This window comes from Papio anubis, chromosome 10 (assembly GCF_008728515.1).
Source record: "Papio anubis isolate 15944 chromosome 10, Panubis1.0, whole genome shotgun sequence".
NCBI classification, from domain to species: domain Eukaryota; kingdom Metazoa; phylum Chordata; class Mammalia; order Primates; family Cercopithecidae; genus Papio; species Papio anubis.
In genome coordinates this window covers 27,114,976-27,142,827 of record NC_044985.1, presented here as the reverse complement: position 1 = coordinate 27,142,827, position 27,852 = coordinate 27,114,976, and the positions used below count along the sequence as shown (strand labels likewise).

The following is a 27,852-nucleotide window of genomic DNA, read 5'->3' as shown; positions in this document are numbered from 1 at the left end:
AGAATACTACTCTTATGAGAATTAAATGATTAAACAGAGATTTTAAAATGCCTTCATTAGTCTAAGGCTGATAGATCTTTTGTTTGCCCCTCCATTTTTTCATGATCTTCTTAAGCGGGGGTCTGAATAAGGGCTCAATACTCACTCTACAAAGATAAAATCATTCCATATTCATTTTGCACGGAATACTCAATAATTCATGAATAGCTTTCTGATTGAAACTATTTTCATCTTTTTGCTAAATCACATCATTTTCCCTCCATAAATAAGTTCATTTTGTTGTTAAAGTCATACTACAGTGAATGAGCATTAGATATATTGCATTATTTAATTAATGTGTGTGTTCATTACTCATATTGAAAGTAAACAATATTTTGTAAAAGTAAACAAATTATTATTTATTTTATTTTTTATTTTTATTTTTTTAGAGACAGAGTCTCATTCTATTGCCTAGGCTATAGTGCAGTGACTTAATCATAGCTCACTGCAGCCTCAAACACCTGGGTTTAAGTGATCCTCCTGCTTCGGCCTCCCAAGTAGCTGGATTTATAGGTGCATGACCATCATGTATGGCTATTTTTTTTTTTTTTTTTTTTTTTTTGACAGAGAGTCTCACTCTATCACCCAGGTTGGAGGGCAGTGATGGGATCTCGGCTCACTGCAACCACCACCTCCTGGGTTCAAGCAATTTTTGTGCCTCAGCCTCCTAAGTAGCTCAGGTTACAGGTGTGCGCCGCCACACCCAACTCCTTTTTGTATTTTTAGTAGAGATGGGGTTTCTCCATGTTGAACAGGCTAGTCTCAAACTCCTGACCTTAGATGATCCACCTGCCTTGGGCTCCCGAAGTACTGGGATTATAAGCGTGGGCCACGGCACCCAACTAATTTTCTAAAATAACTTTTGTAGAGACAGGGTCTCAATATGTGGGCCAGGCTGAAAACCAATTATTTTGATGAGGCCTTTTATGTTGCCCATTTTTGCTTCCAAGGTTATGGCTGAATGAGTGGTTTGGAAAAGTTAATAGTTCCTTAAATGACTTAGAAAAGTTTTCTGTTTTTAAAAGTAAAATTTTTATAACATCAAACTCATAGAAGCAGAGAGAATAGTACTTACCAGGGCCTGGGGGTTTGTGGGAAAGGTATGGGGAGATGTTGCTCAAAGTGTACAAAATTTCTATTAGACAAGAAAAATAAATTCTAGAGATCCATTGTACAGCATGGTAACTATAGTTAATAATAATATCCTATATACTTAAAAATCACTGATTATATTTTAAATATTTTCATCACACACAAAAAATGAGGTAATGGATATATTAATAGCTTGATTTAATCATTCCACAATGTATACATGCACCAAAACATCACATTGTACCTTTTAAAAATACATTTTTTTTCTTCCACTTTTAGGTTCAGGGGTACATGTGCAGGATGTGCAGGTTTGTTACATAGCTAAATGTGTGCCATGGTGGTTTGCTGCACAGATCATCCCATCACCAAGGTATTAAGCCCAGCATCCATTAGCTATTCTTCCTGATGCTGTGCCTCTCCCCACCACCCCCTCCAACAGGCCCCAGTATTTGTTGTTCCCCACACTCTGTCCATGTGTTCTCATCATTCAGCTCCCACTTATAAGTGTGTTTTTCTCTTCCTGTGTTAGTTTGCTAAGGATAATGACTTCCACTCCATCCATGTCCCTGCAAAGGTCATGATCTTGTTCCTTTTAATAGCTGCACAGTATTCCATGGTCTATATGTACCACATTTTCTTAATCCAGTCTATCATTGATAGGCATTTAGGTTGACTCCATGTCTTTGCTATTGTAAACAGTGCTGCAATGAACATACACGTGCATGTATCTTTATTGTAGAATGATTTGTATTCCTTTGGGTATATACTCAATAATGGGATTGCTGGGTCAAATGATATTTCTGCCTCTAGGTCTTTGAGGAATCACCACAGTGTCTTCCACAATGATTAAATTAATTTACACTCCCATCAACAGTGTAAAAGTGTTCCTTTTTCTCTGTAACCCCACCAGCACCTGTTCTTTCTGACTTTTTAGTAATCGCCATTCTGACTGGTGCGAGATGGTATCTCATTGGGGTTTTGATCTACATTTATCTAATGATCAGTGATGTTGAGCTTTTTTTATATGTTTTTTGGCTGCATGTATGTCTTCTTTTAAGAAGTGTCTGTTCACATCCTTTGCCTACTTTTTAATGGGGTTGTTTATTTTTTTTTCTTGTACATTTGTTTAAGTTCCTTATAGACTCTGGATATTAGAACTTTGTCAGATTAATAGATTGCAAATTTTTTCTTCCATTCCGAAAGTTGTCTGTTCACTCTGATGATAGTTACTTTTGCTGTGCAAAAGCTCTTTAGTTTAATTAGACCCCATTTGTCACTATTTGCTTCTGTTGCAATTGCTTTTGGCATTTTCATCATAAAATCTTTGTCTGTGCCTATGTCCTGAATGGTATTGTCTAGATTTCATTCTAGGGTTTTTATAGTTTATTTAATAAATGGTGCTGGGGGAACTGGCTTAACCATGTGCCCAAAATTGAAACTGGACCCCTTCCTTACACCATATACAAAAATTAACTCAAGATGGATTAAAGACTTAAACGTAAAATGCCAAAATATAATTTTTAAAAAGTAAAAATTGACAGTTGTTGGCTCTGATTAAAAATACATATTAGTACAATGTAAAATAAAAAACGTAAGAGTAACAAAAAAGTCCCTTACACAACCAACATATAGGCTTTCTATTGAATATACTGGCTTTAGAACCACAGAATTTTAGGGGGAAAATATTCCCTAAAATGTTTACATGTTTTCGAATTTATATCAAAAGTGACACTAAATTTTCTGAGCAGTATGTGATGAATACAATAGAAACAGTGGCTCTCATCCACCCAATTGATGAGAATGAGTTCCATAGCATCTGATTGTTAGCAGAAACACTTTACACAATGCATTTGTTTAAGCAGGGTGTGACACTAAACAGATATTCTGGAGTCAGATGAAAACATCACTAGGTTTGCAGCCATTGCTCACTGAGATGGTGACACACCTAGTTCTTGGGACAGCATGTTTTTAGCTCTCCTTAGATGAATAGCTCTGCTTGTTCTCTTTGCACTAGAACTTCTTTAGAAATGACCATACTGTTGGAGGTCAGAGACATATGAGAATATCAAAATATTTTGTCAGTGAAAAGATGTCCTGGATTTACTAAATGCATTGAGCCAAAATGATGACAAACAGCCATTTTACAATTTTCTCTGTCGTAAGAGCTCAGGCCTTATTGCTCACATCTATTTGCATAAATTTTTAGAACATGTCTCTCAGATAATTTACCAAGTCCTGCATGTGTTTTTAAATTATACATATACAAAATTAAGACAGACTTAATTTTATATATATACATATATATATATCAGTTGTCTCTCTCTCTCTCTCTATATATATATATATACACACACACACATATGTATATACGTGTGTGTGTGTGTGTAAATTCCCCAAACATCTGAAAACTCTGAGTCTCTCTTAATTGAGAAATTGAGAATATTTCATATTGGTTACATTGTCTACAGAATGAAATGATCTCTTCTCCCAGTCCTGTTCAAGGTCTTTCATAAACCAGTTCCACACTGACTTTCTAACCAAATTACACTGCTTGCTGTTCCACAATGCTGTTCCTTAACTTAGTTTGAAGCTATTCCTCACTCCCAGGCAACTTATAGAAGAAACACAAAATAGTGTGGACTAGGAAATATTCACTCTAGGCCTCAGGGAACCGCCATTAAAACATTTCAAGAACAGTGACTAGTACACAGTGCATGGAAGAAGGCAAGAGATCAATATACATCTGTAAGATAAATAACAAAAAAGAATTTTCCATATTTCATTATTAATTACTTTCTTATTAGTACATAAAATATCTTTTGCCCCCTTTTACATCAAAATCCTATTCATCCTTCAAAAATGTGCTCAAATGTCACTTCCCCCATGAACATATTTCAAATCCTATCCAAATGGAAGCAATCACACTCTTCTCTGAGTTATCATAAAACAACCCCACGTCTTGTTCATGCCATTTTAGGACAACTACCAACATCCATTTTTTCACTATGCTCAGTCTAAGGCCATACTTCCTATTTGTTTCAGTTTGGTTCATTTTTTTATCTTTCAGAGCACCTATCATAGTGACTTAAAAATCTATCATAGTGACTTAAACATAAGAGATGCTCAATAATATTTGATATAATAATCTCAAAAGGTAATATTTGAACAAAAGGAGAGATACATAAGCTGAACATTATTTGCAATAGTAGTTTCTCTGGAAAAAGACCAGCTATAGCTAAATCTATGGTTCCACAGCATGTTGTCTAATATTTTTTAACACTTTAGTCATGGTTTTATTATAATAAACCTATATGAAATTATGTCTCTTTTACCATGTTGTGAGTACTTTAAGAGCACGGATCATATATTATTCATTTGAATATTTCTGTTGCCCCTAAGGTAAGAACAAAACAAAAAGAAAAAAATTATGTGACACCTGGTAGGAGTTGTTAACTGTTGATAGAATAAATGAATGGATGTTCTAAATTGCAGAGCTTCTTCTCTATGATGCAATCCATCAAATTGGTTTTGTTTAACCAGAAATGGAGATTTGCCAAATCTCATGCACATGGTCAGGTGCCTCCCGAACACTTCAAGCAGAAGCTCTAAAATCACAAAGTACAGCAGGTACTTAGGAGTCAAACTGCAAACGAAGTGCTAGAGTCAATTGAAATACTTCACTGATACCAAAATAGGAAAGCGTATCTGAAAAATACAAGGAATGTGAGTCAAGGCCTGAGAAGATAAATCAAACAGACAGCTCCTGATTCCCTAGTACTTCTTTAGCACCAGATGAAACAAACACTAATGTGGGTGCTTCTGAGGAAACAGTTTTCACTTCTGCAGTAAATGAGATGAAGATCCTTGAAGAATGAGCATCCTCTCTTGCTTTGGCCCTACAATAGGCCTGGCTCTTTTAAGATACATAACACTGACTAGTACTGCTATTCAGTGTATGTTTGTTAAAATAATAGCCATGACAGATTATTCCAGAATGAAGACACCTGGAGTACGCTAACACAACTCATTAAACTCATTTGTCCCTCATAGCAAATCTCAGGTCATGATACTCTTCTCAATCCTTTTCTTTTATCCTATCTTCAAACCAAACCAAAAATTCATTTCTGTTTGCTGTGCACAGACTCTGCCCATTCTCAGTTTTATGCCATTGTTCATGTTTTTTATCCCCCTGCACTCCCTCCCTGCAAATCTCCACATATTCAAATTATAACTGTCCTTCAAGGCCCAATTCAAATCTTTCACAGATGTGAGCTCGCCTTCTTCAAAATCTCAGGAAAAAAAAAAAAAAAAAAAAAAAAACCTCTACTATGTTTCTTATTTCATCTCACTCTATTTTTTGGCAGAGATTTTATAAGGCAAAGACTATATCTTGATTATATCTCTATGCCTTATATGTAGCCCTAACGAGCAAGCTGTTCATTGTAGAATTTCAATACATATTCTTATGAAGTCTTTTCCCACCAAGATTTATATAAATAGCACAAACTTGATTAACCAAATGCATACTTAAATTAAAGTGAGGTAGATTGTAATGAGAAGCTATGTTTTTGGATCAATTCTCCCACTGAAAACAATAAAAATGCTGGATAAAATGTTTCTTTTTAAAATTACTCCTTAAAAGAATTGAAAATATGAAAAGACAGTGGGACTGCCACCGTAAACATTTTTTAGGGGTGGAAATATGAAGTCAGTGAGGGAAGCTGAATATCAAAGTAACATAACTGCATTTTTCCTGAGGTCATTTGTTTATGCTACACATTTGAGCTTTGGTCAATCAAACCCAGAATAATGGAGCAAGGTCCTGGCCGAAGTGTTATAAAGAATAAGGGAGAACCAATATTAAAGTTGTTGCCTTTCTCCAAACCCAAACAAATATAAAGAAGACTGTTTTGGTAGATGAGCAATGTAAAATAAGAAAATAAGAAAAAATGAGGCACAATCTTGTCCCTGAGAAGTGGCAGGATAGCTACGGCCCTCCTATTATGTAGACATAATTGGAGAGTTTTATACTGTTAATTTAGATTGAGATAGTCAGTCTCTGGGAAGGTCCCAAACCTCACGAGAAAAATCTAAAATAATATGGAGTAGGACACATTTATCCTAGGCCTCAAAGTGCCTCCCATGATAATATTTCAATACCAATGATTAGCACACAGTCAAAGATAACCAGACATACAAGAAAACAAAGCAATATGAGTAAGAACCAGCAGAAACATACTGACACAAATTTAGATGTTAGAATCACAAAATACAGATTATAAAACAACTCTTCCTTCTAGTTACAACAAAATAAAATAGAGTCTTAAAAAATACCTGCAGGAAAAAAATAACTCAATACACATAGTACATTTTTAAAAGAAACAAAATTCTAGAACTAAAAATTACGATAATTGAAATTAAAAGCTTAATGTTCATTATGAAAGGAGAATGAAGAACTGGAAGATACCTAAAGAGAAATTATTTGCAATGCAGCTCAGAAAGACAAAAATATAAGAAAAATAAGAGTGTAAGGCATTTAGAGAATACAGTGAGAAATTTAACATGAGTTTAATTGAAGGTTTAGAAGGAGATGAGAGAGGGAATATAAAAGGGGCTACATTTGAAAAGATAGCCATTGGGCCTGGCGCGGTGGCTGACACCTGTAATCCCAGCACTTTGGTTGGCTGAGGCAGGTGTATCACTTGAGGTCAGGAGTTCAAGACCAGCCTGGCCAACATGGTGAACCCCTATCTCTACTAAATATACCAAAATTAGCCAAGAATTGTGGTGCATGTTTGTAATCCCAGCTACTCTGGGGGCTGAGGCTGAAAATTGCTTGAACATAGGAGGCAGAGGTTGTAGGGAGCCAAGATCATGCCACTGCACTCTAGCCTAGGTGACACAGTGAGACTTTGTCTCCAAAAAAAAAAAAAAAAAAATAGCTACTGGAAATTTTCTGAAATATATTAATGATAGCAATAAATAATTTTAAGAAGCATAACAATCCAGGCAGGAAAAATGAAAAGAAACTGACATCTGTATGCATCATGGTGAAACTGTAGAAAAACAAAGGTAATGAGAAAAATATTATGAGCAATCAGAAAAGAGCAGTTATATTAACAGGTGATTTGATTGTAAGAGTGGAAAACAGAAGACAGTGTGATGATATTTTTGACATGCTGACTGAAAATGACTACCAACTAAAAATTCTATATTCAAAGAGAATATATATTTCTAGGATGAGGGAGAAATAGAGATTTTTTTCAAAATAAGCAGACTACGAGATAGATTGTCCCTGCAAGACCCTTAGCACAGGAATTTCTCAGAATATATTTCAAGCAGAAGAAAAAGTAATTCTAGAAAGCAAGTCCAAGGTTCATGGAGAAATAAATAGCAAAGAATGCACCAAATATTAGGCAAATGTAAACAAACATTGACTCCATAAAAGAGAATAATAATGTCTAGTGGTATTTAAAAAATTAAAACACCAGATGGTAATAACATATACATTGAGAAAGGGATAAATTGATTAAAAATATTCTAAGGTAATATCTTAGTAGAAGGTAAAGGATCTCACACTAGCTTTATTTGTTGATAAGTACTAATGCTGTAATGCTAAGTTAACTATACTAACAGAACAGAAACAAAGTGCATCCTCCCAAACTAGTAAAGAAAAAAATGGAATGATAAAAATATTAAAGGACAGAAAAAGCAATAAATACTTAGTGAAAGAAACAAGAAACAAATGAAACATACACTAGAATTCCCTTTATATGAATTAAAAAACACCTAAATTATATTTTTAAGGTATATAGCTATAGGTGGGAAAATAATGAAAGGCAACAAAATAATGACTAACACGCAGGTTCGTGGCTAACTCCAGAGAAGGGAAGAGGCTATGATGACAAAGGGACAACTGATAGGGGTTGGGGCTTCTAAAGGGCTGGCAGGGTCTATACCTCGTCCTGGGTGGTGCTTATGTAGGTGATTGATTAATACCTATTAAAAATACACATAGATGTTTTATACATTTTACTTAAAATGGTTTCTGCATTATTTTATAATATTTTAAAGATTTTAAGTGAGTTGTACATAAAAATACATTAAAAAAATACGAGAATACGAACATCATCCTTTCCTTCATAATTCAGGAAATCTGAATCTAGGGACATGAGTGGTTTTCCTCCTCACTGGAGGACCGACCAGTCAGTCCAGATCCACCTGCCCTGATGAGCAAAAGAGAGAGTATGTTAGGCAAATAAAGGGGACAGTTTCCTTTTTGGTAAAGAGCGTCTTTTATTCTGATAATTTTATCCTTTCTGTATTTTGGATTCGTCATTTTATAATGTCCTTTCTGTTATAAAATGCTGATGATAGTAGGTGGTCAGTTATGATTCAATGACCTTTTTATAAAACAAGAACAGAATAGGTCATTCTTCCTTCTCTGTTGCTGACTCACTGAGAAACCAATGAATCTCTGTGAAAATAAGCAAAGTGATTCTGTGCTTATTTGCACAGTAAGGCTGCTTTTGATAAAAATGTGACTTGGATATTGTTATGGATTGAATGTGTTCCTCTAAAATTCCTATGTTGAAACCTTAAACCCCAGTGTGATGCCATTAGGAGGCAGGGCCTTTGGGAGGTAATTAGATCATAAAGGTGGAGCCCTCATGAATGGGATTAGTGGCCTTATGTGAAAAGACATGAACGTCTGCTCTCTCATTTTCTGCCCTCTGCCATGTGAGGACACAGTGAGAAGACAGGACAGATGTAAACGAGGAAGCAGGACCTCAGCAGACACCAGATCCACCTGTGCCTCCATCGTGGACTTCCCAGCCTCCAAAACTGGGCGAAATGCACGTGTGTGGTTTAAGTCACCCAGCCTTTGGTACTTTGATATAGCAGTCCTAACTAAGACAGATATGCACTGGAAGAACTTCAGTGAGAAAGAAAAGTAGACAAACACAGAATGTGGGTCAGGCACAATACTTTGTAACATGCTGTATTAAATGTGAAAACAGTAAGGGTAAGAACCAAAGGAAGAAGATGGGGGCACTGGGATACTTCGTATGGACATTCAGGAGGTTAAAATCTAGAACCCTAAATGGATGGATGGCTTTATTTTCAGTATTAGTCATTGCTCTGAGACAGTATTTTATGCTACTTCTGGCTACATTCTTTTGGAGGTCATGCATGATGGAGTTTCTTGAATTAGTATATTCTCTCTTCTATAAATGTCTGAATCAGGTCAAGTACAAAACTAATGTAATAATATAATTCCACTGTATATTGTGTACTACAGAATATGCTATATTTCTATATTTAATAGTATATGATATAATAAAGCACAATTTTTTTGGTCGTTATGTATTTGTTTTTACTAATTAATTTCATTATTTACTAATTCTGTTGGCAGGTATCAGTATGCCCATTTCACAGGTAAGGATTCTGAAGCTCAAAGAAGTGAGTAATGTTACCAGCTTCTAAGTGGTAAAAATAGAATTACATTCCCTAGAGTCCAACTTCAATACCGCTCTGGCTGGTTTTGTTGCCTTGTCTCACGGCTGCATTAACACTTAAAGATCATTTGTATAAGGACTAAAATACCATTTATTCTTTTAAATCACATTCTGCACTCACTCAGGCAGCTTGTTCTGATCCCTAGGAGGAAGGGGCAGACATTTTTCCAGAAGCACAATGAACAACACCAGAACAAGTCTAAGGGGGTGCAAGAGAAATTCAGAAACTTGAGCATAAATCTCTTTCAAAATAAAACCACAGCATCTTTAATCAAGGCCTGGCAATGGTTGTATCGTTTCTCTAAGACTGGAACTGGTAAATGTGGGCTATCCCACTAGACCTTTAATACTGGGTTAGAAATGGATCCAAGAAGTTGACTAGCAAGTCAATTCATGCAGCACAAACATGAATCTGTAATTCTCTTACCCATTACCACAAAACACAGTTTGTTGCTGCTCTGAATTGACTTTGAAGACAATGAGTGCCTGGTAGAAACCATAAAACCATTAAAAATGGGGCCAGAAGTAATAAATAAGGACTGCCAGAAAAATGTTAACAAGTTTCTTCTACAAGTCAAGTCTATTGTCAATTTACAACAGTTCTGAAGGTTGAACAAGAGGCATGCAATTAGTTAGCTAACTTGCAAGGTTTGCCTGCAATCAGAAAGGGAGTTTTCTTTCACCTGTATAAAATTTAACAGCTGATAATTTTATCTCCTGGTATAAAAAGATTAAAATAATAAAATAAAAATAAACCAAATGCTTTAAAATATGGAATCTTATCTCTCCCATTATCCCACACATTTGCGTAAACTCTCTTCCCAACGGAATTCTTCTCACTCAGCAGGGGAAGATCATCTTTTCAGCAGCCAAACTCAGCAAAGCCAGTGACTTTCCTCCCCTCCTGACTTCCCCCTTAGAGCTCATTCAAAGGGAAGACAAAGGACCTGCAAGTGGATGAAAGTTGTTTTGTGCCTGGCCCTTAGGGGTACTTTATTTTCCTTAAAAAGATTATCTCAACCTTACTGTAGCCAAAAATAAAAACAAAACAAAACAAAAAACCCTAAAAAAATTTCTGAGGCAGTTTAAATTAAAAATACAAAGGACTGAGATATATTTTAAATTTATTCATAATTAGTTTACAGATCGGACAGCACTGAGACTCCAAAATCATCAAGCCACTTGGGGATAAAGGCTACTGCGGTCATCAGAAGCAAGCCAAATGCTACCTTTTGTTCTTACTAAAATCTTCTTTTAAGAAAAATCTCCTAGCAAATGATTTTCTATTTTCTATTTAAAGAGGATTACATAGCAAACACAACTAGTGGCTGGAGAGCAAAGAACTTCCCATCGTTTTATTACCTGCCAAATATAAATTAGTTCATTGTGGGTAATTCCTGCCAGGCGACCCCTTTCCTTGTCATCCATCAGGCCGATGGGCTGTGGCAGGTTAGTTCCTGCCCGGAGTCCTTCCTAATCAGGAGGCTGTCAGATATGTTGCCTGCCCACTGTCTCCTACATCTTGTGGCAGCTCTTGTGTTTGGGCAGCAAGGTTTTGAGCTTGAATTGCCCCAGTAACTGGCTTCGAATTGCTCTTACTTACTATCACTGTCAAATCTTTGTAAGTATATGTGAGGCCCTCTTCCAGGTACAATGGAGAAACCCTACAAATTTCACTTTGTAATAACTACAGGATACAGAAATTGTATTAGCTCCATTAGATGGGGTCATAGAAAAATGCAAAAAGGTTAGCTGGATATAGTGAACGTCACAGTTAGACTAAGATAAAAAATCTCTTGGCTAATTTAGAGTGTTTCCTCGTTGGTAATACCCTATATTAAGGTGCCATTTATAAACAGTTTATTATTATTTATTAATGTCTGAAGCACTTTATAGCATGCTAGATAACAACTTAAATTCATGTATTAAAGATGCACATACATGGTTTAATACGATTTACGTCTTATAATATTCTTTAAAACAGCTTCCCATAGTATCATCCGTTAAGCATTTATTACTAATGCATTTTATAACATACTTTATAATACATTATTTGAGCAAGTAGCTGCATTTAGTGATCATTTCATAAATAAGAATAAGGCATTTATAAATGGCACCTTAATTTAAAGTGTTACCTTCGCATTACTACATAGCCGCTCACCATACATCTCATTTTGTGATTATTCTCCAAATGCACCACTTAATAAAACAGACACTAAGTTCTATTTTCCCTTCATCTGATTAAAAGTTTATTTAGTCATTTTCTCCATCTGTTTTCAGATGTTGGTAGCTTGGAGGTTTTAGTGTGATTTCTGATAAAACCAAATTTTTAATCCTACAATATTTCTGAAAAGATGTTTAACAATAGAAACAGAGAATTACTTACCATATTGGACAGAGCCTGTTGCTTGGATTCTTTGTAAAATTCAATTTTTCGACTAGAAAGAACAATCCAGGAAGTAGACCAGTTTTTCCTTAGAAAAAAAATAAAAAGGAAAGAAAGCATTATCAGTTGAAGAAATCATTTATAGATACAGTATGAGCAACATTTGGAATGAGTAGAGACCATCTTTATTTTTAACAGTCTTCCTAAAAGTCTCCTCTTTATTAAAATCTATAGGTGGTATGGAATTTGGGTAATAATAAAGACATTCTGGAATTATTTAAAAGCATAGCATTTATAGTAAGAGTTTCTTAATTTATAGATCCACCTAAAATCTTTTTCAACTACCAAAAATCCATTTTTTGTGTATCCATGTGCATTCTTCCCATAAAAAGTTTATGTTTTTACAGCAAACCAAAAATAGCAAAGTATAAATAGGAATCAGAACCCTTTCCTTCCTTCATTATTTCTTCTCTTCATTGGTTTAGTGTATTTCAGTCTTAAAAACTAACCAGCCTCATGTGTCATTGCTTAATTCAAAATATTTTCATAATGTAGAATCTTGCTAGAAATCAAAGAAATGCAAATAAAAATAGTGACATGCTTTTTCCCTCTTTGTACATCAAATTGTCAAGGAATAAAAGAACTAACATCTGATAACATCCAGGGATAATCAGGGTGTAGGAAATAGATTCTCTCATACACTATTGGTAGGAACGCAGACTGTTGCTTCCTTTCTAGAGTGTAATTTGAAAATGTGCTTTTTAAAAAATCCCTAAAAATGTGTATATCTTTTGGCTAAACATGTCCATTCCTATGAATTTAAATTTATTCTAGAGAAATAGTCTCACAAGTTGCTGAGTCTGTGTGCATAGAAATTAATTGCATCATTATTTGTTAATTCCATACATAAAGTATATAAAAAGATTGGTTAAATAAATTGCATATAATACACCCTTATAACAGAATAATGAACCCTATGCTGTAGAAGAATACTGATGTAGGAATGTTTTAATGCAGACCATAATACATGTAGTTTATAACTGTGCTGTGCTATTTACCTAGGACTTTCTTCACCCATACATTCCCTTCTGATTATTAATTCCATTAATTAGAAGTCAAAACATTGCTTTGTCATATGTGCCATCCATGACTTCCTCTCATATCACTTATTATAAATTTAAAAATATTTTTCATAAATTTCACCTCTATCCTCCATTAAGAAATGAGCCTTGAGATGTTAGAAATCAGTTCATCTCTACAAAGGTATCCCCAATGCTTAGCATGGTGCCTTGGACAGAATAGACACAAAATACATATGTATTGGGTCAATGACTGAACTTTGGCCTGGAAAAAAGTCTTGATAGGACAATAATTAAATCAAGTGGTAAAATCGCGGCTTTTGAGTTTCGTTTGTATTCCTTGGTGTTTACCAAGTTTTCTGCATTGAGCATGTATCGCTTTTGTAGTTAAAATGTGTATATGTTCATGTCATGAAGGCACTCTTTTGTAGATAGTAAAGATATTAAGGAGACTAATATCCATGAGTTTCTACCCATTAGAGTGTATTATTGCAGTTTGCTACGGCTTAACATTCACTTCAAAATAGTTGATTTCATTTTACAAAAGTGATTTTTAAAAAAAAGTTTATGGAAAGACTTTATTTGGGTCAATAGAAAACCACACCAAAATATTTTTAAATGACTATTGAAGATCTTTGTGTAATTTATTTCCACTTGCCTTTTAGAAACTAAGAGCTTGATTGAAAGGACAGCTTTGATTCAGTAAGGTTAATATTTACAAAAAGAATTAGGTTGCTCTTATATGCCTGGAGCTTTCTTAATGATACACCATTGTGTTAAAAAAGAACAGAAAAAGCAGACACACAAGAAGCACAATGTGTATTTTTCAACATCCAAATACAAACACTGTGTTCTTGGACCCACTTGTCTTTAAATGAAGAGTCTCAATTTTTCAATTAAATGATGAAAACATGAAAAAACAAAACCCAGAAAGAAAACCACACAGACGTTTCCTTCTGCCCTAGTGTCCATTTCTCTTTTTAGGTACCAGCAGCAGAAGAGTGAATTGAAGCAGCAATAGCCTTCTCTTCATTCAGGTCATAATGATAGATGACCTCAAACAGGAAAAAGAGAAACATTATTAGAAGTCTAGTCTGGGCATCTTTTAACACCACCCTTGTTTTGACCATATGTGGTCAGGGAGTACAGAACACCCTCACACATGAAGAATCCATATTTAACCTACCTATTATATTTCCCACTATATATTTCATATTCTCACAAGGAGATACTATGCCTTATTTGCATCCTATCTATAGTAAGTCCTGGATAAATGGCTCTGATTTGAATCTGTTTCAGATGTTGATCATTTATAGAACTTGCTGGCAAAACTCTCCCCATCCTTAAACTTGGAAATGGAACTGGTTAGAGTTAAAGTTGCATGAAACACAATTATCTCATTGTTCTTTATTAGGACTTTGAACTGCTGTGAACTGCGTCCCTGTTAGGTGAACTGGATGAAAAAACTGAAGAGGGTAAGAACTGCAGGTCTCGAAACCTTAGCAATATGACTTGCTCTGACACCTTATGTACAGTGCTACTTTGTTTTGAAATTATAAACTATAAACAAGGTCTTTATCTTCTCTGAATAAAAGTGAAAGCTGAGCGTTATTGCTTGAAAAGAATTTCATTTCAAAACGAAGAATAATAATGCTGCTGACAACCTTTTAGATGTCCTCTTTCATCTCAATTTTTTCCCATGATTTCTTTTAAAATAATAATTAGCATAAATTATTTAGAATATCTAGCATAAATCTAATCACCTAGTTTATGCTTAGCTTCATACACAAAAATGATGAAAGTACTAACATCTCTATTTACTAATATGAAAAACGAGGCTCAAAGGGTAACTTAAGGTCTTACACTTAGATTTAAAGTTAAACCCTGTTTCTCTAGCTCCAAAACCTATAATCTGTTCATTACTTTATGCTGTCTGGGTTTTTTTAATCCAAATTTTTTAATTTACTTTTTAAGGCCTCAATACACATTTTTGAATAACTGAAAGACATGAGTTTACACCTATCTGCCAATGAAAAACAGAATTGTGTACAGAATTTGCAAAGCACAGTGCAGAATAAAAATTCAGCATTCTGTGTTCAAAAATTATGAAGAATTTTAAGACAGTAACAATCTAGCATTAAATCAAGGGCAGAGTCCTTCTGAGCATGGGGCCCTGGACGCACACCAGTGAAGGAAGCCCTAACTACATTATGACTTTACAACAATGACCAAAGAATAATTTCTTTTTTATATACTGTCTTTTTTTGTAAAATTATACTTTAAGTTCTAGGGTACATGTGCAGAACGTGCAGTTTTGTTACGTAGGTACACACATGCCATGGTGGTTTGCTGTACTCATCAACTCATCATATACATTAGGTATTTCTCCTAATGCTATTCCACTCCCAGCCCCCGACCCCCCAACAGGCCCCAGTGTGTGATGTTCCCCTCCCTGCGTCCATGTGTTCTCATTATTCAACTCCCACTTATGACTGATAACATGCGGTGTTTGGTTTTCTGTTCTTGTGTTAGTTCGCTGAGAATGATGGTTTCCAGCTTCATCTATGTCCCTGCAAAGGACATGAACTCATCCTTTTTTATGGCTGCATAGTATTCCATGGTGTATATGTGCCACATTTTCTTTATCCAGTCTATCATTGATAGACATTTGGGTTGGTTCCAAGTCTTTGCTATTATGAATAGTGCCATAATAAACATAGTGTGCATGTGTCTTTATAGCAGAATGACTTATAATTCTTTGGGTACATATCCAGGATTAAGCAGTTCTACTTTCATTAAGGATATTTTCAAAGTCAGATTTTAATGTAGTTTTGGTTGAAATCCTCAAATGATAGAAGCTAGCGTGCATAGTGTGAGACAAGATATCAGCTATCCAGGCTCTGTTATTAACTACTTTATCTGATCCTTATTAGAAAGACTGAACAAAGACCCACCATTCCCAAGCTCTCTTACCCTAGAAGTTGCACTGATTCAAAAGAATAAGATGATGTATCATTTGACTCCTCATTAGAAGACAGAAACAGGTGTGTGTTCCTAACTGGGTGGCATCTCTGTATCTTTTCTGCCAGGGAATATTCTGGTCTGTGATTAGCAGACTCATCTGCACTCAGCAAAGAATATAAACCCAGAAAGGGAGTCAGCGGACTGTAGTCTAGGAGTAGCTGAGGGTTTACCTCATGAGAACAACTTTTCACTATGGCTTAGGTCTGAATCTTCCTCTCTGATCAAAGTACTCTAGAAACTTGACCATTATCCTTATAATATCTGTCCAGTCTATTTCCCATTCTGACATGTCTGACCCATTGTGATGCCTATAGTTCTCTGCACATCAGTGGAATAGTTTTTCACCGAATTACTCTAACATAGTGACTCTCTTGTAAGGCATTGTCAGCTCTGGAGTGTGCAAAGGATCACTTGGCAAGGTTTTCCTTGACTTAAGGATTTGGTATTTTCCATATGCAACCAAATCAGTATATATGACTCTTACTCAATATATTAGGTGACATCTCAGGAAGTGGGCAACTCATACAAGCTTAAAAGCCTTAGCCAGGATAGGTGAGTCCAGCAGCTTCTGATGAAACTTTGCAAATAGACTATTTTCTAGGATAAACACAGTTTTCACACTAGGAAGTCCCTCTCCGCCCCAAGCTCCCACAAAGAGGTAGAAACCACCTCTAACCTCTTAGAGCATTTCCAGTACTGGGCATACTATTTGACATTTAGTAGGTGATAATTAAAGATTTTTTGAGTAAAAGAGCATATGGCCTTTCAAATTTCAGGAGGGTCACACATCTAGATGTTTTCTGCTCTGTGTTTGCTGTTCTTCATTAACGAGGACTAAAAAGTTTCATTTCCTTTCTCTGTTCTTTAGTTTCTTGGTGCTTTAATACAGTATTCTTAGCATTATTTTTTTCTTAACCATCGAACACTTCTAATATAGGATATGTTTCCTAATTTATGCTTCTAGTGGCCAATACCTGAGCTTTCTCCAGAGGGCTTCCCACCCTGAGCTTGCACTGGTTTCTGCTCTGTATGCCACCTGGCATTTTATATGCACTATGGAATTTAATTACCAAGCTGATCACAAGTCTCCATTAAACATTTACCACATGCCAAACACAATTCTAAGGACTGAATAGAGATGGAAAAATAAGACATACCTCAAAAATTTTACTTCTAACTATAAGAAGATGGACAATAAACATGGAAACCAAGTCTTCTGAATGAGTCTAGGATACCCCCATATTACAGAAGAGAAAACTGAAGCCCAGTAAGGCTGCATCCTAACTAAGGGCAAACAAGCCATGAAGATGGGATTCAGGACCCTGCTCACTCCAGTGTCTCCATGGTCTCTAGGCAGGTGGCATGCAGCTTTCTCTGTAGTCACTCTGAGCATGCCAGTTGAGAGCCTCATGAAAGGAGCTAAGAGAGGGAGATAAGGAAGAGTTGTCATAGAAGTACTAGAATCTCTTTCTCTTTAGAGCAAAGCCACGTCTTAGCCTGACCTGGGCTATCCTGCAATGCTGAACTGCAAGTCCTTTATCTCTGTCTTCCATCCCTACGATGATGGTCAGCAGGCAAATTCACCCATTGACCAATCAGTGCCTCCACATTGCACCATAACTTTGAGAGCATAGTTTTCTATTTTTTCCACAGAGGGACAAAAATTAAGGTGTTAGATAGACTAAAGAGGTAACTAAGACACACAGCTCAGGAAATATCTAACTTTAGTAAGACAGTCCAAAGTGCCAAGAGTAAGGGAGACAACCATCAGTTTCCACAGGGATTTACAGGTAACAATCAGGTAAGGGTTTGATCCTAGTGATTCCATGCAGGAGACAAATCCTGCAGCAAGAAATGCAGGTGTTAGGCCAGGCACTGTGGCTCACACCTATAATCCCAGCACTTTGGCAGGCTGAAGCAGGTTGATCACTTGAGGTCAGGAGATTGAGACCAGCCTGGTCAACATGGCAAAACCCCGTATACTAAAAATACAAAATTAGATGGGCATGGTGGCAGTTGCCTGTAATCCCAGCTACTTGGAAGGCTGAGGCAGGAGAATCAATTGAACCCGAGAGGCAGAGGCTGCAGTGAGCCAAGATTGCGCCACTGCACTCCAGCCTGGGTGAGAGAGCGAGACTCAGTCTCAAAACAAAACAAAACAAAAAAAGAAATGCAAGTATTTATTTTATATTTTGACATACAAAACAAATTACATCTAAGGGGGAAAAGGGTTCTAACCACAACTGGGAAATAGGGAGAACTAAATTTCTTTAAGCGTATTTATGTACCATTAACGCAATTGGTGGGACACTTTATCCAAGTGAAATACTTCATACAATTTTCCTAAAGCAAATCCTGAATTGTGAAGTTGGAAAATGCAAAAAAACCAAGCAGACAAATAGAAGTACAGAAGCAAAATCAAAGCCCAAACAACAGCAGCAGCAGCAACAACAACAACAAAACACCCCCAAAACAAAAACAAAAACAAAAACTCAACAAAGCCATCGGCTTGGCATTCTACAAAATGGACACCGGATGGCAGCACATAATAACAGCAACTTTGATTGTAACAGCTTATCTGGAAAATGCTGGATGAAAAAATGGCTCTTAAAATATTCATTACCATTATAAGAATCTGTTAGCTTAAACTCCAGGTTTAACACGTTCATTTGCTCTAAACACCAAAAGCTTTATATCCTACGCTTACCTTTCTTTTGCCTTCTTTAGGTAACGACAGAGTGACAAACCAAAAAGTCAGAATAAAATACATGTGAGGTTCCTTGACAAATTTCAGTTTCTCTTATTTGGGCCATCTGCCTTTGTTACCTAACGTGGTCATGCTGGATTTGACTTGATTCCGCACCACTGATGGGAGTGAAAGTAATTTATTCTAGTGTCCCTGACTGATTTACCGCAAAATCACCCAGACACTGTTAAATGTACAGACTCACTCAAACTGGTTGGTCTAGGAACTTATTTCTTCTGTCTCATATTCTAAGCATCTTGTAATTTATGACTGCTAAAATGTGGGTCAAAAAGACACTGAGGTGTAAAAATACCCATCTCTGTCAGGATTGCAAGAAAATGAAGAAAGACAGATTCAGCCTGGAAGAATTTATTGTGACACTGAGCAGAAAGTACTAAAGAAAAAATATGATCATGTTAGGAGCACACCTTAGTCTCACATTCCAAAGAAAATCCATTCTGAATAACAATTGTTAAAACAAACAAAAACCCAACAGAAGGCCTAGTAGCTGTGGGCCCTCGGATGAAAGCAGGCACTAGTAGACGTAACCACTGCACAATCATTTTTTCTGCATTTCTTTTCATAGCCATCTTCTGGCCATATTTGCATCCCCAAGTATAACTTTCTGTGCCTATCTAAGGAGAGAAGAATGTGACTCTATGTTGTGGTAAGATGTGCAGAGCCACACAGGCGCTGATGACGGGAAGACCTAGGTGCCGAGGGAGAAGCAAGTATGAGGTGTTGAAACTTCATAAACATATTGTCAGGTGCCTTTTGTAAGTGTAAGCATTGAAAATAACCTTTTACTAAGGTGTCATAGGGTTTCAGAGAAGCCACAGTTACTTACAGGTTTGGGGATGGAATTCCCCAAATGAAGAAATTCCTATGCTTCATCACAAAAGCTGAGGCATAGTTTCAGTGTTCACAGTTAAAAATTAAAGTGAATGCTGAATGTATTCTGCTTTCAAGCCTGTCAGTGTATCACTGGGGAAATGTGTATAACCTCATTTCAAAACAAAGCTAAATGTATAGCCTGTTATGAATGTCAATTATAGCCAATGAGTTATCTTTCCTTTTATCATCTCCTGCTCATATTCAGAGATAAGTTAAATTTTCTCTGAGAGAAAGAGAAAATACATTAAACAGACAAATAAAGACACATAAAAAAAGAAGAGAAAGAAGGAAAATAAGAAGACAATACAAGGTATGATGATCTATTATGGATTTATAAGCAGAAAACTTGATAGAAATTAATAAAATAATACTTATTAAGTGACAATTGAAGTCCCTGGTACTGCTGATGGCATGAAATAAAAGGACCATTTTTGCTCCTTAGTCTCAAATAGCTTCAAGCAAGAGAGATAAAGCAAACGTGTTTCAAGCAGAGGTCAGGGCTAAATTCTGTGATACTAACTATATATAAAATAAGATTTGGGAGAAATAAGAGGTTAATACTGTTGACTGAGTTTCTCCACTTATACAATAGGACGCAATAATAGAGTCTATATTGTAGTATCATTTAAATATTACTGATAAAGAATTCAGCCAAGCGCTTGACAGAGTAAGCATCTATTAATATTGCTTATTAATTCATTAAAATTTATAAAAGATATAAAGGTCCTGGATAAATGAAACAAAGGCTATCAAATTTTACATAAGATGCATAAATTATAGTATGTTATATTATTTGTTACTAAATTATCAACGGGATAAAAGATACATAATTTTTCAAGGTTATGACTAAACTGACCATCTTTGTTGCTAGTGATAAAAGCATATACACTCCTTGAGTAGGCAATATGGCAATCCATACTAAGATTAATTTAAAATGGTCATATGATTCGATCAAGTAATCCAGGCTTAGCATTTGTCTTTAGAAAATATAAAAGTAGGCCAGGTGCCATAGTTCACACCTGTAATTCCAACACATTGTAAGGTCAAGGTGGGTGAATCTCTTGAGCCCAGGGGTTCCAGACCATTCTGAGCAGCATGGTGAGACCCAGGTCTCTACTAAAAATAAAAAAAATAAAATAAAATAAAATAAAAAAAGCTGGGTGCGGTGGTGTGTACCTGTGGTCCCAGCTACCCATTTAACCCCGCATAAGGTGGGTGGATGGGTGGGGGTGGAGGAGGCTGGCACCACTGCACTCCAGCCTGGGTGGCACAGTGAGATCCTGTCTCAAGAGACAGACAAAAATATAAAAGAAAAATTGACAAGCAATAGGAGAATTATTGCAATGATAACTTTTAATATAAAATCAGAATCAGCTTAAAAATCAAGTAAAAAAAGAGGTAGGGATGATTTGGAATATTATATCCCATCAACATAATGGGATATCATGTTCTTAAACATGGTGATTACATATACAATGTTCAATTTGTAAAGTATTTACAATAAAAACAAAATAAGCCCCATAAACTTGGAGGGATTACGTACAACATGTAAAATTGGCAAAGCATTATTATCTCAAATATACTATGAGTTTCCTCAAATTACTGAATAAAAAAGCAGGAAATTCAATAGAAAATAGTCAAAGTTTATGAATAGAATCAGAATGCAGAATCTGAATGGCTCTAAAGAGACAAAGTGATCCTCAACTTCAATACCTATCAGTGAAACACAAATAAAAGCAACATTAAGGTAATGTTCTATGGATAATTAGATTGGATAATGCTTCTGCTGATAAAATTGTGGAAAATAGAATCCCTTCTATATTTTACATTGAACTGGTGTGAATTGGTGCACTCATTCAGGAGAAAGTGTGGCAACAGTAACCAGTAGATTTACAAATGTGTGTGACTTATCACTGAGCAACCCTATACTCCTGGAAATATCCCCCTGAGAAAATTCCTAACAGGTTCAAAGGAAACATATATGTGTGATTTACTGAAATGTTGTTTGGAATGAAAGGAGTTAGAGGCAACTTAGATGTCCACAGCTGGGAGATAGGGTAAGTAAAAATTCATATACAGTCATGCTTCATTTAATGATGAGGATATATTCTGAGAAGTGTGTCATTAGGTGATTGTGTCACTGTGCAAACATCATAGAGTGTACTTATACAAATCTACATGGTAAAGCCTACCACACACTAGGTTATATGGCATAGCCTATTGCTTCTAGGCTACAAACCTGTACAGCATGTTACTGTACTGAATATTGTAGGCAATTGTAACATAGTGGTAAGTATTTGTGTATCTAAACATATCTAACCACAGAGAAGGTACAGTAGGCATCAGTTTTATAATCTTATGGGACTACAGCTGTATATGCTGTCCATCACTGATCAAAATGCCACCATGTGGCACATGACTATACATAAACGATGGCAAAGCGGCCAGCAATTGGAAGAAATTAACTAGATTTAAAGACGTTCATACACTGCATAAAAATGTTTTAATCCACAATGGACAACATATAGATAGTAGTCCTATGAGATTGTAATGAAGCTGAAAAATTCCTATTACCTGGTGACATGGTATTCTTCATAACGTCATAGCGGAATGCATGACCGTTTCCATGTCTAGGTATGTTTAGATACACAAATACCATTATGTTACAATTGCCTACAGTATTCAGCACAGAAACATGCTGTAAATGTTTGTAGCCTAGGAGCAATAGGCTATATCATGTACCATCTAGGCTTATGTAAGTACACTCTATGATGCTCACATGATGATTAAATCACCTAAGGATGCATCTCTCAGGACATATCTCCATCATTAAGAGAGGCATGTCTGTATAGCACCATAGAAAGCTGTCCAAGAGCTAACATGGAATGAAAGTAGTAAGAAACATAATAAGGTTTATGATACAAAAATATTTATGCTATATAGAACACACTCACACGTACACAACTATACACTATTTTTTTGAATGCCGCATATACAGCTAAATATAGACATATATGGAGAATGAGTTTGATAAACACGCATTAAATACATTAAAATGAATGTCTACAGGGGATTGAAGCAAGGATTGGAGACTGAAAATAAAATAAAACCAGCTAGGGCTCTTGCCTAGAATGATGATAGCACAAGGCCACAAACTTAAGGATATAATCAACTCAATTCTGTGCACCTGGGGTAACAACAACCGCAACAACAAAATAAAAAGGAAAACTAAAACATATAACTTTAAGTGGAAAAGGCTGAAAGAATGCATAATGGTATGCAAAGTGAAATAATAAAACAGAGTACAAACACATGTTTATATGAATTTAACTGTAACATGGAAATTGTACGCAAACAGGCAAGTAACAGCAAACAGAACAAAAACACAAAGTATACAGATTGATCAAAACTACCTAACAACGTATCCATGTGAGTTGGCTGGGGGAAGGGACCTGCTCTTCTTCTCTTCCTCCTCTTAACACTGCCTTCTACATGTTATAAGGTTGGTTTATGGAGGGGTTATGGGTAAGGATACTTTACAAAACCACACAGTAGAACCTCCTTCAGCTTTCTTGAAATTATTTCTTTTAGGATCTCCCCTACTTCCTTGCATGAGGCTGGAGGGTGGAACTGACCAACACTGTCACCTCTATTCTCCTACCAAGCTCTAGTGGAGGGCTGAACTGACTAACTTAGATAATTTTGAAGAAATTCTTTATTCCACATGGCTGGTGAGGGAAGAAATGGTCATGACGTACTCATCTTGGGGAGAGGCATCATTGTACCCTCCACACTCCTTCTTGAATTGATAAGGTCATGATAAGGTTTAGGGGAAAGGAGAGCACTCAAGCTGGGCTACTCAAGATTTCCTCCTGTTGTTCCTTCAGAACCCGATTCTCTAAGCCCGATTCACCACTGGGGAAGGGACTAGCCAAGTCTCCTAAAGCAACCTTGCATTTGATCTTGTCTCCTGTGCATCTGTCTCCTGAACCCTTCAAGGGAGGATGGCTGCAGGGCCACTCCAGAAAAATAGTCCAGGCAAAGATTTAAGGCCCCATCTACTATCCCAGAATAAGACACAATATGGAGAGAAAATAGAGCTTGTTATTTACAACCGAAATAGCTATTTTAAGTGGTGAAATTATGGATGATTGCCCCCCAACCAATTTTACTTTGTTTAAATAAATATATAGAAAATTCATTATAGCCATCAAACAAAAGCAGACTTTATTCTCTAGTGTTGACCAGAGTGTCATTCTAGTAATGAATTGTATTATACAACTAACAGGTGTCCCATTGTGTAGCTAATTAGCACATTTATCCTATATAATTTTAATTGTTAGTAATACATTTAAGAGTAAATGCCTTGCATCTCTCAATTTGAGCATTTTCTACAAATTTCGTAGCTTGCATATCACCCAGCACAAAGCTAAGTATGTAACAGAACCAATATGAGAAACAGAAAAAAGTCTAAAATGGAGGTGATTATTTCTAAACATACTGTATATACAACACAATTATCATCTTTCTTTACCCTCCTATGAACCATACTTTTTTTCTTCCAGATTTTTGTTGCTGTTGTTGTTGTCCGAAGAGTTCTTATTCCCTTTTCAAATTTGTCTCACCTCTGTATATGTTACTTTCATTTTATCAATTTCTATTTTGAGTTACAAAAGTGGTTCAAATCCTCCATCCCTCAAGAAATTACTCTCACAAGGTATTGTACGGAGACTTTCATATATTGCAAATGAATGCATTCATTCTCTAATCTTTCAATCACAGAAATCACAATCCATTATCTTAATTATTTTTAGTGTATTATTAGTTCAAGTCCAAGGAGGACAAAAAGCACCTCATTTATATGTTCTGTTCAACAATATAGAATGTAGTTCCTTTCTTTAACAACTGTAATTACATTGAAAATAATGTTGATCATAGTGGTAGCAGAGGAGACTGTTCTAGTCTGGTACCATAGGGCCTTGCATCCCAAACAATAACAGTGGCACAAGTTGAACATATGAAGAACCAGCATAGTTATATAAAAGTGAATTAAAGAATTTTGTTACCTTAGTTTCTTTCCTCCATCTGCAATTTTAGCTTTTTGCAGATAACCTTCTTTTTCAACCATCTGCAAGAAGAACGCATATGTTAAAACTGTGACAAACTACTATGCATTGTTGGTTTGAATAAACCTATGCTTTTCAAGAGTCATTGCAGTGATGGAAGTTTTCAGTCATAGAACTTTATTAATAATGCATGTATAGCTTATGGGAACTGCCTGCAAACTCATAGTCATTACAAGCTGTTACATATCTAAAAGACAGATTACGAAGAGGAATGTGAATGATTTGTTAGATAGTGATACACCTTTATTGACTTTGCTTTCTGGGCATTGAAGTCACTTGTTTAAAAAATTGATTACAAATGGTAAAAGAAAGACAAATTGAAAGCCTTCGTTTATTTTACCAAGTATTCTTAGAAAAGTTCTTCTTCTCAAGCCTCCCCGTGTACCTTCTGAAGCCAGGATAAAGGAAGACCTCAGTGGGACCAGGTGACTGAGCTAGTTGAATCATGAAGGTCATTTAAAATAGCAACATTTCATATATTCTGGTCAATTGCCAAGAGACCCTGTAGTAGCAGTATCTCATTGTCTTCTTCCATGATGTAGGATTGCTTCCTTTTACTATTTGCATATACTGTATTGGCTTTCATTTCTAATAGAGCTGCAAGTTTCTTAAAGGAAATTCAACAAGTCATTATAACTCTGCAGAAGTGTTTGTGGAGTTTTTGGCAAAATAAATTTGCACAATGCAAATTGTGATGTGTTGACTCCCTCCAAAGTCTATACTAGGTATTTTAATTTCTTAGCATCCTATTTCTACCCTCCTCTGTCTGCCTCACATGCCCCATCCCAAGTCATTAGCCTTCATCTTTCACTCTTAGTGAATTGCTCACACCCTTCACCCTGACCTGCCTAGTATCAGAGGACCACGCTCCCTCAGTGCTACCCTATGTTATCTCCCCAGCTGAAATAGTCCACCATGACCATGTCTTCATCTCATAAAAGTCTTAAGTATATTTAATCTACTTCAAAATTCAATTAGTAAAACCCGGTGCGGTGGCAAGTGCCTATAATCACAGCTACGTGGGAGGTTGGGGTGGGAGAATCCGTTGGTCCTAAGAGTTTGACACCAGCCTAGGCAGCAGAGCAAGAACCCCATCTCAAAAAATAAACAAGCAGAAAACCAAATTTTAATGTGTATTTTTTTTTATTAGAGGATCTTTCCATGATTTCTCTTACATCTCTTTTAGGTGCACCATCCTGAATCTCCATTTTCATTTTGCCATTATCACTGTGACAGCACATATGAGATCATGTTGTCAATGTCTGCTTATTTGTCTGTGCTTGCACGCAAATGATGTGCCATGAGTCCATCAAAGGCAAAAAACTGTGTACCTTTTACCTGCATTCCTAGCTTCTGGAATATTTTGGTAGTACCAATAGTCAAAACAATAAAATTGTTTGAACTAATAAGTAAATGAATGAATATTTAGATGTTTATTTAAATATTTATAGTAAACTGGGCAAGCCAAAAAATTTATCTTCAATATTACAAGTGAAAGAAAGAGATATTTAGAGGTAAACGAGTTGTTCCAAATCACTAAAATCTCACTGGTTAAATGTCTACTCTGACATAGGTGAGAGTTTTTCTGCCTTGTTTTATTCCTAATACATAGCAGAGGACTTAGTTTTAAAATGCATTTGATGAATACATTTTTGACTAAATAAATAATGATAGAGATAATAATGATGATTTATGCAAAAGATAGCAAAGTGTTTTTTACTTATCTCCATATCCAGAAAGTTTCTTTTACTTCACCATGCTTTCCACAAGTCTAAAGCATCTAAGGAAGCTTTCTTGGATAATTTTGAGAACCATGGTATTCACTGGTGCCTTTTTGTTTTTGTATTTGTATACATCTATTCATTTGCTTTTTCCACATTTTATTCTATGTATCTGTCCCTTTTACTTGATGCCAGGGAATTTTATTTGTCTACCTCGTAAAACCCATATAATAAATTTAGTGTTTAACTCTGGGTATCATTGGTATCCACAAATGTTTGGAAGAAAGATGTTTTCAATAGCAATTAGCACCACAGAGGAGGTCCCTTTCTTTAGAAATGCGTACTGAGAAATTTTGTTGCGTAACCATAGAGAAATGTATTGTTTTATTTAAGCTTTCTTCTGATTAACAGTTACCCCAAAACCTGGATTTTATCTACCAAAAAACAACAAAATCTATCAACCCATCATAAAAATTGATGCATGCGTTCTCAGCTAAAAATATAGCCCCAATTGTTTTTTCCAAAAATTCACAAAAGACCCCTCGGTAGACATTTGCTACCCACAAAGATAAATTATTGATGAAAATTTCTCTAAAAGACATAGGAAATGTGAAAGGAAAAAGTTAATACTCTTATAGGGAGAAATCAACATAAACAGGTTTAAGGTATACATAATAGAATTCTCTTTCCTTGAATACATAAGTAATATTTCCTCAGACACTGCAGGACTTTTCCCAGAATACTTGAGATTGATGCCAAGGGCTGGATTTCTCAAGTTAAGACTCAATAAATGTGACATGATTGTCATCAATGACTGAGTCAGTTCCATGGTCTTGGATCAATGCAATAGACTTTTCAGGATTGACCATACAGAGGTCCCAGGAAAAATGAGGAAGAACCGAATAGCAAGCTAGTTACTTCTCTTATATCATTTTCCAAAGTCCAGGCTGCCTTCCATGTCATTAGAAGAAGCTAATAATGCTTCTGCTATGTTCTATTTCCTACTACACTTGCTACCACCATGCATATTTGTTAAATGCTTACATGCACATTTCTACATGTAGTATATCTATGTCCTACCACTGTGCACACATTCTCACTTCAGAGATCAGGTGTTTAGTTTCCTTCATCATTTATTTTAATTTTTTTTGAGATAGAGTTTCGCTCTTATTGCCTGGGCTAGAGTGCAATGGCGTGATCTCAGCTCACCGCAACCTCCGCTTCCT

At 35.9% G+C, this 27,852-nt stretch overlaps 1 protein-coding gene across 7 annotated transcripts in view; it reads right to left on the bottom strand.

The window, feature by feature from the left end:
• The window catches only part of ARHGAP15 (Rho GTPase activating protein 15), a 627,654-nt gene that overhangs the window by 513,481 nt on the left and 86,321 nt on the right, over positions 1 to 27,852 (bottom strand). For 6 of the 7 annotated variants that reach the window (XM_031651767.1, XM_031651764.1, XM_031651766.1 and 3 more), the window contains 2 exons: positions 24,846 to 24,907; positions 12,037 to 12,124 (listed from right to left, as the gene is read on the bottom strand). In XM_031651767.1, the coding sequence (XP_031507627.1) occupies positions 12,037 to 12,124; positions 24,846 to 24,907 (150 nt within the window). Of the gene's footprint in view, positions 1 to 12,036; positions 12,125 to 17,469; positions 17,559 to 24,845; positions 24,908 to 27,852 lie in introns of all 7 variants that reach the window. The other variant, XM_031651770.1, reaches the window with a different exon arrangement.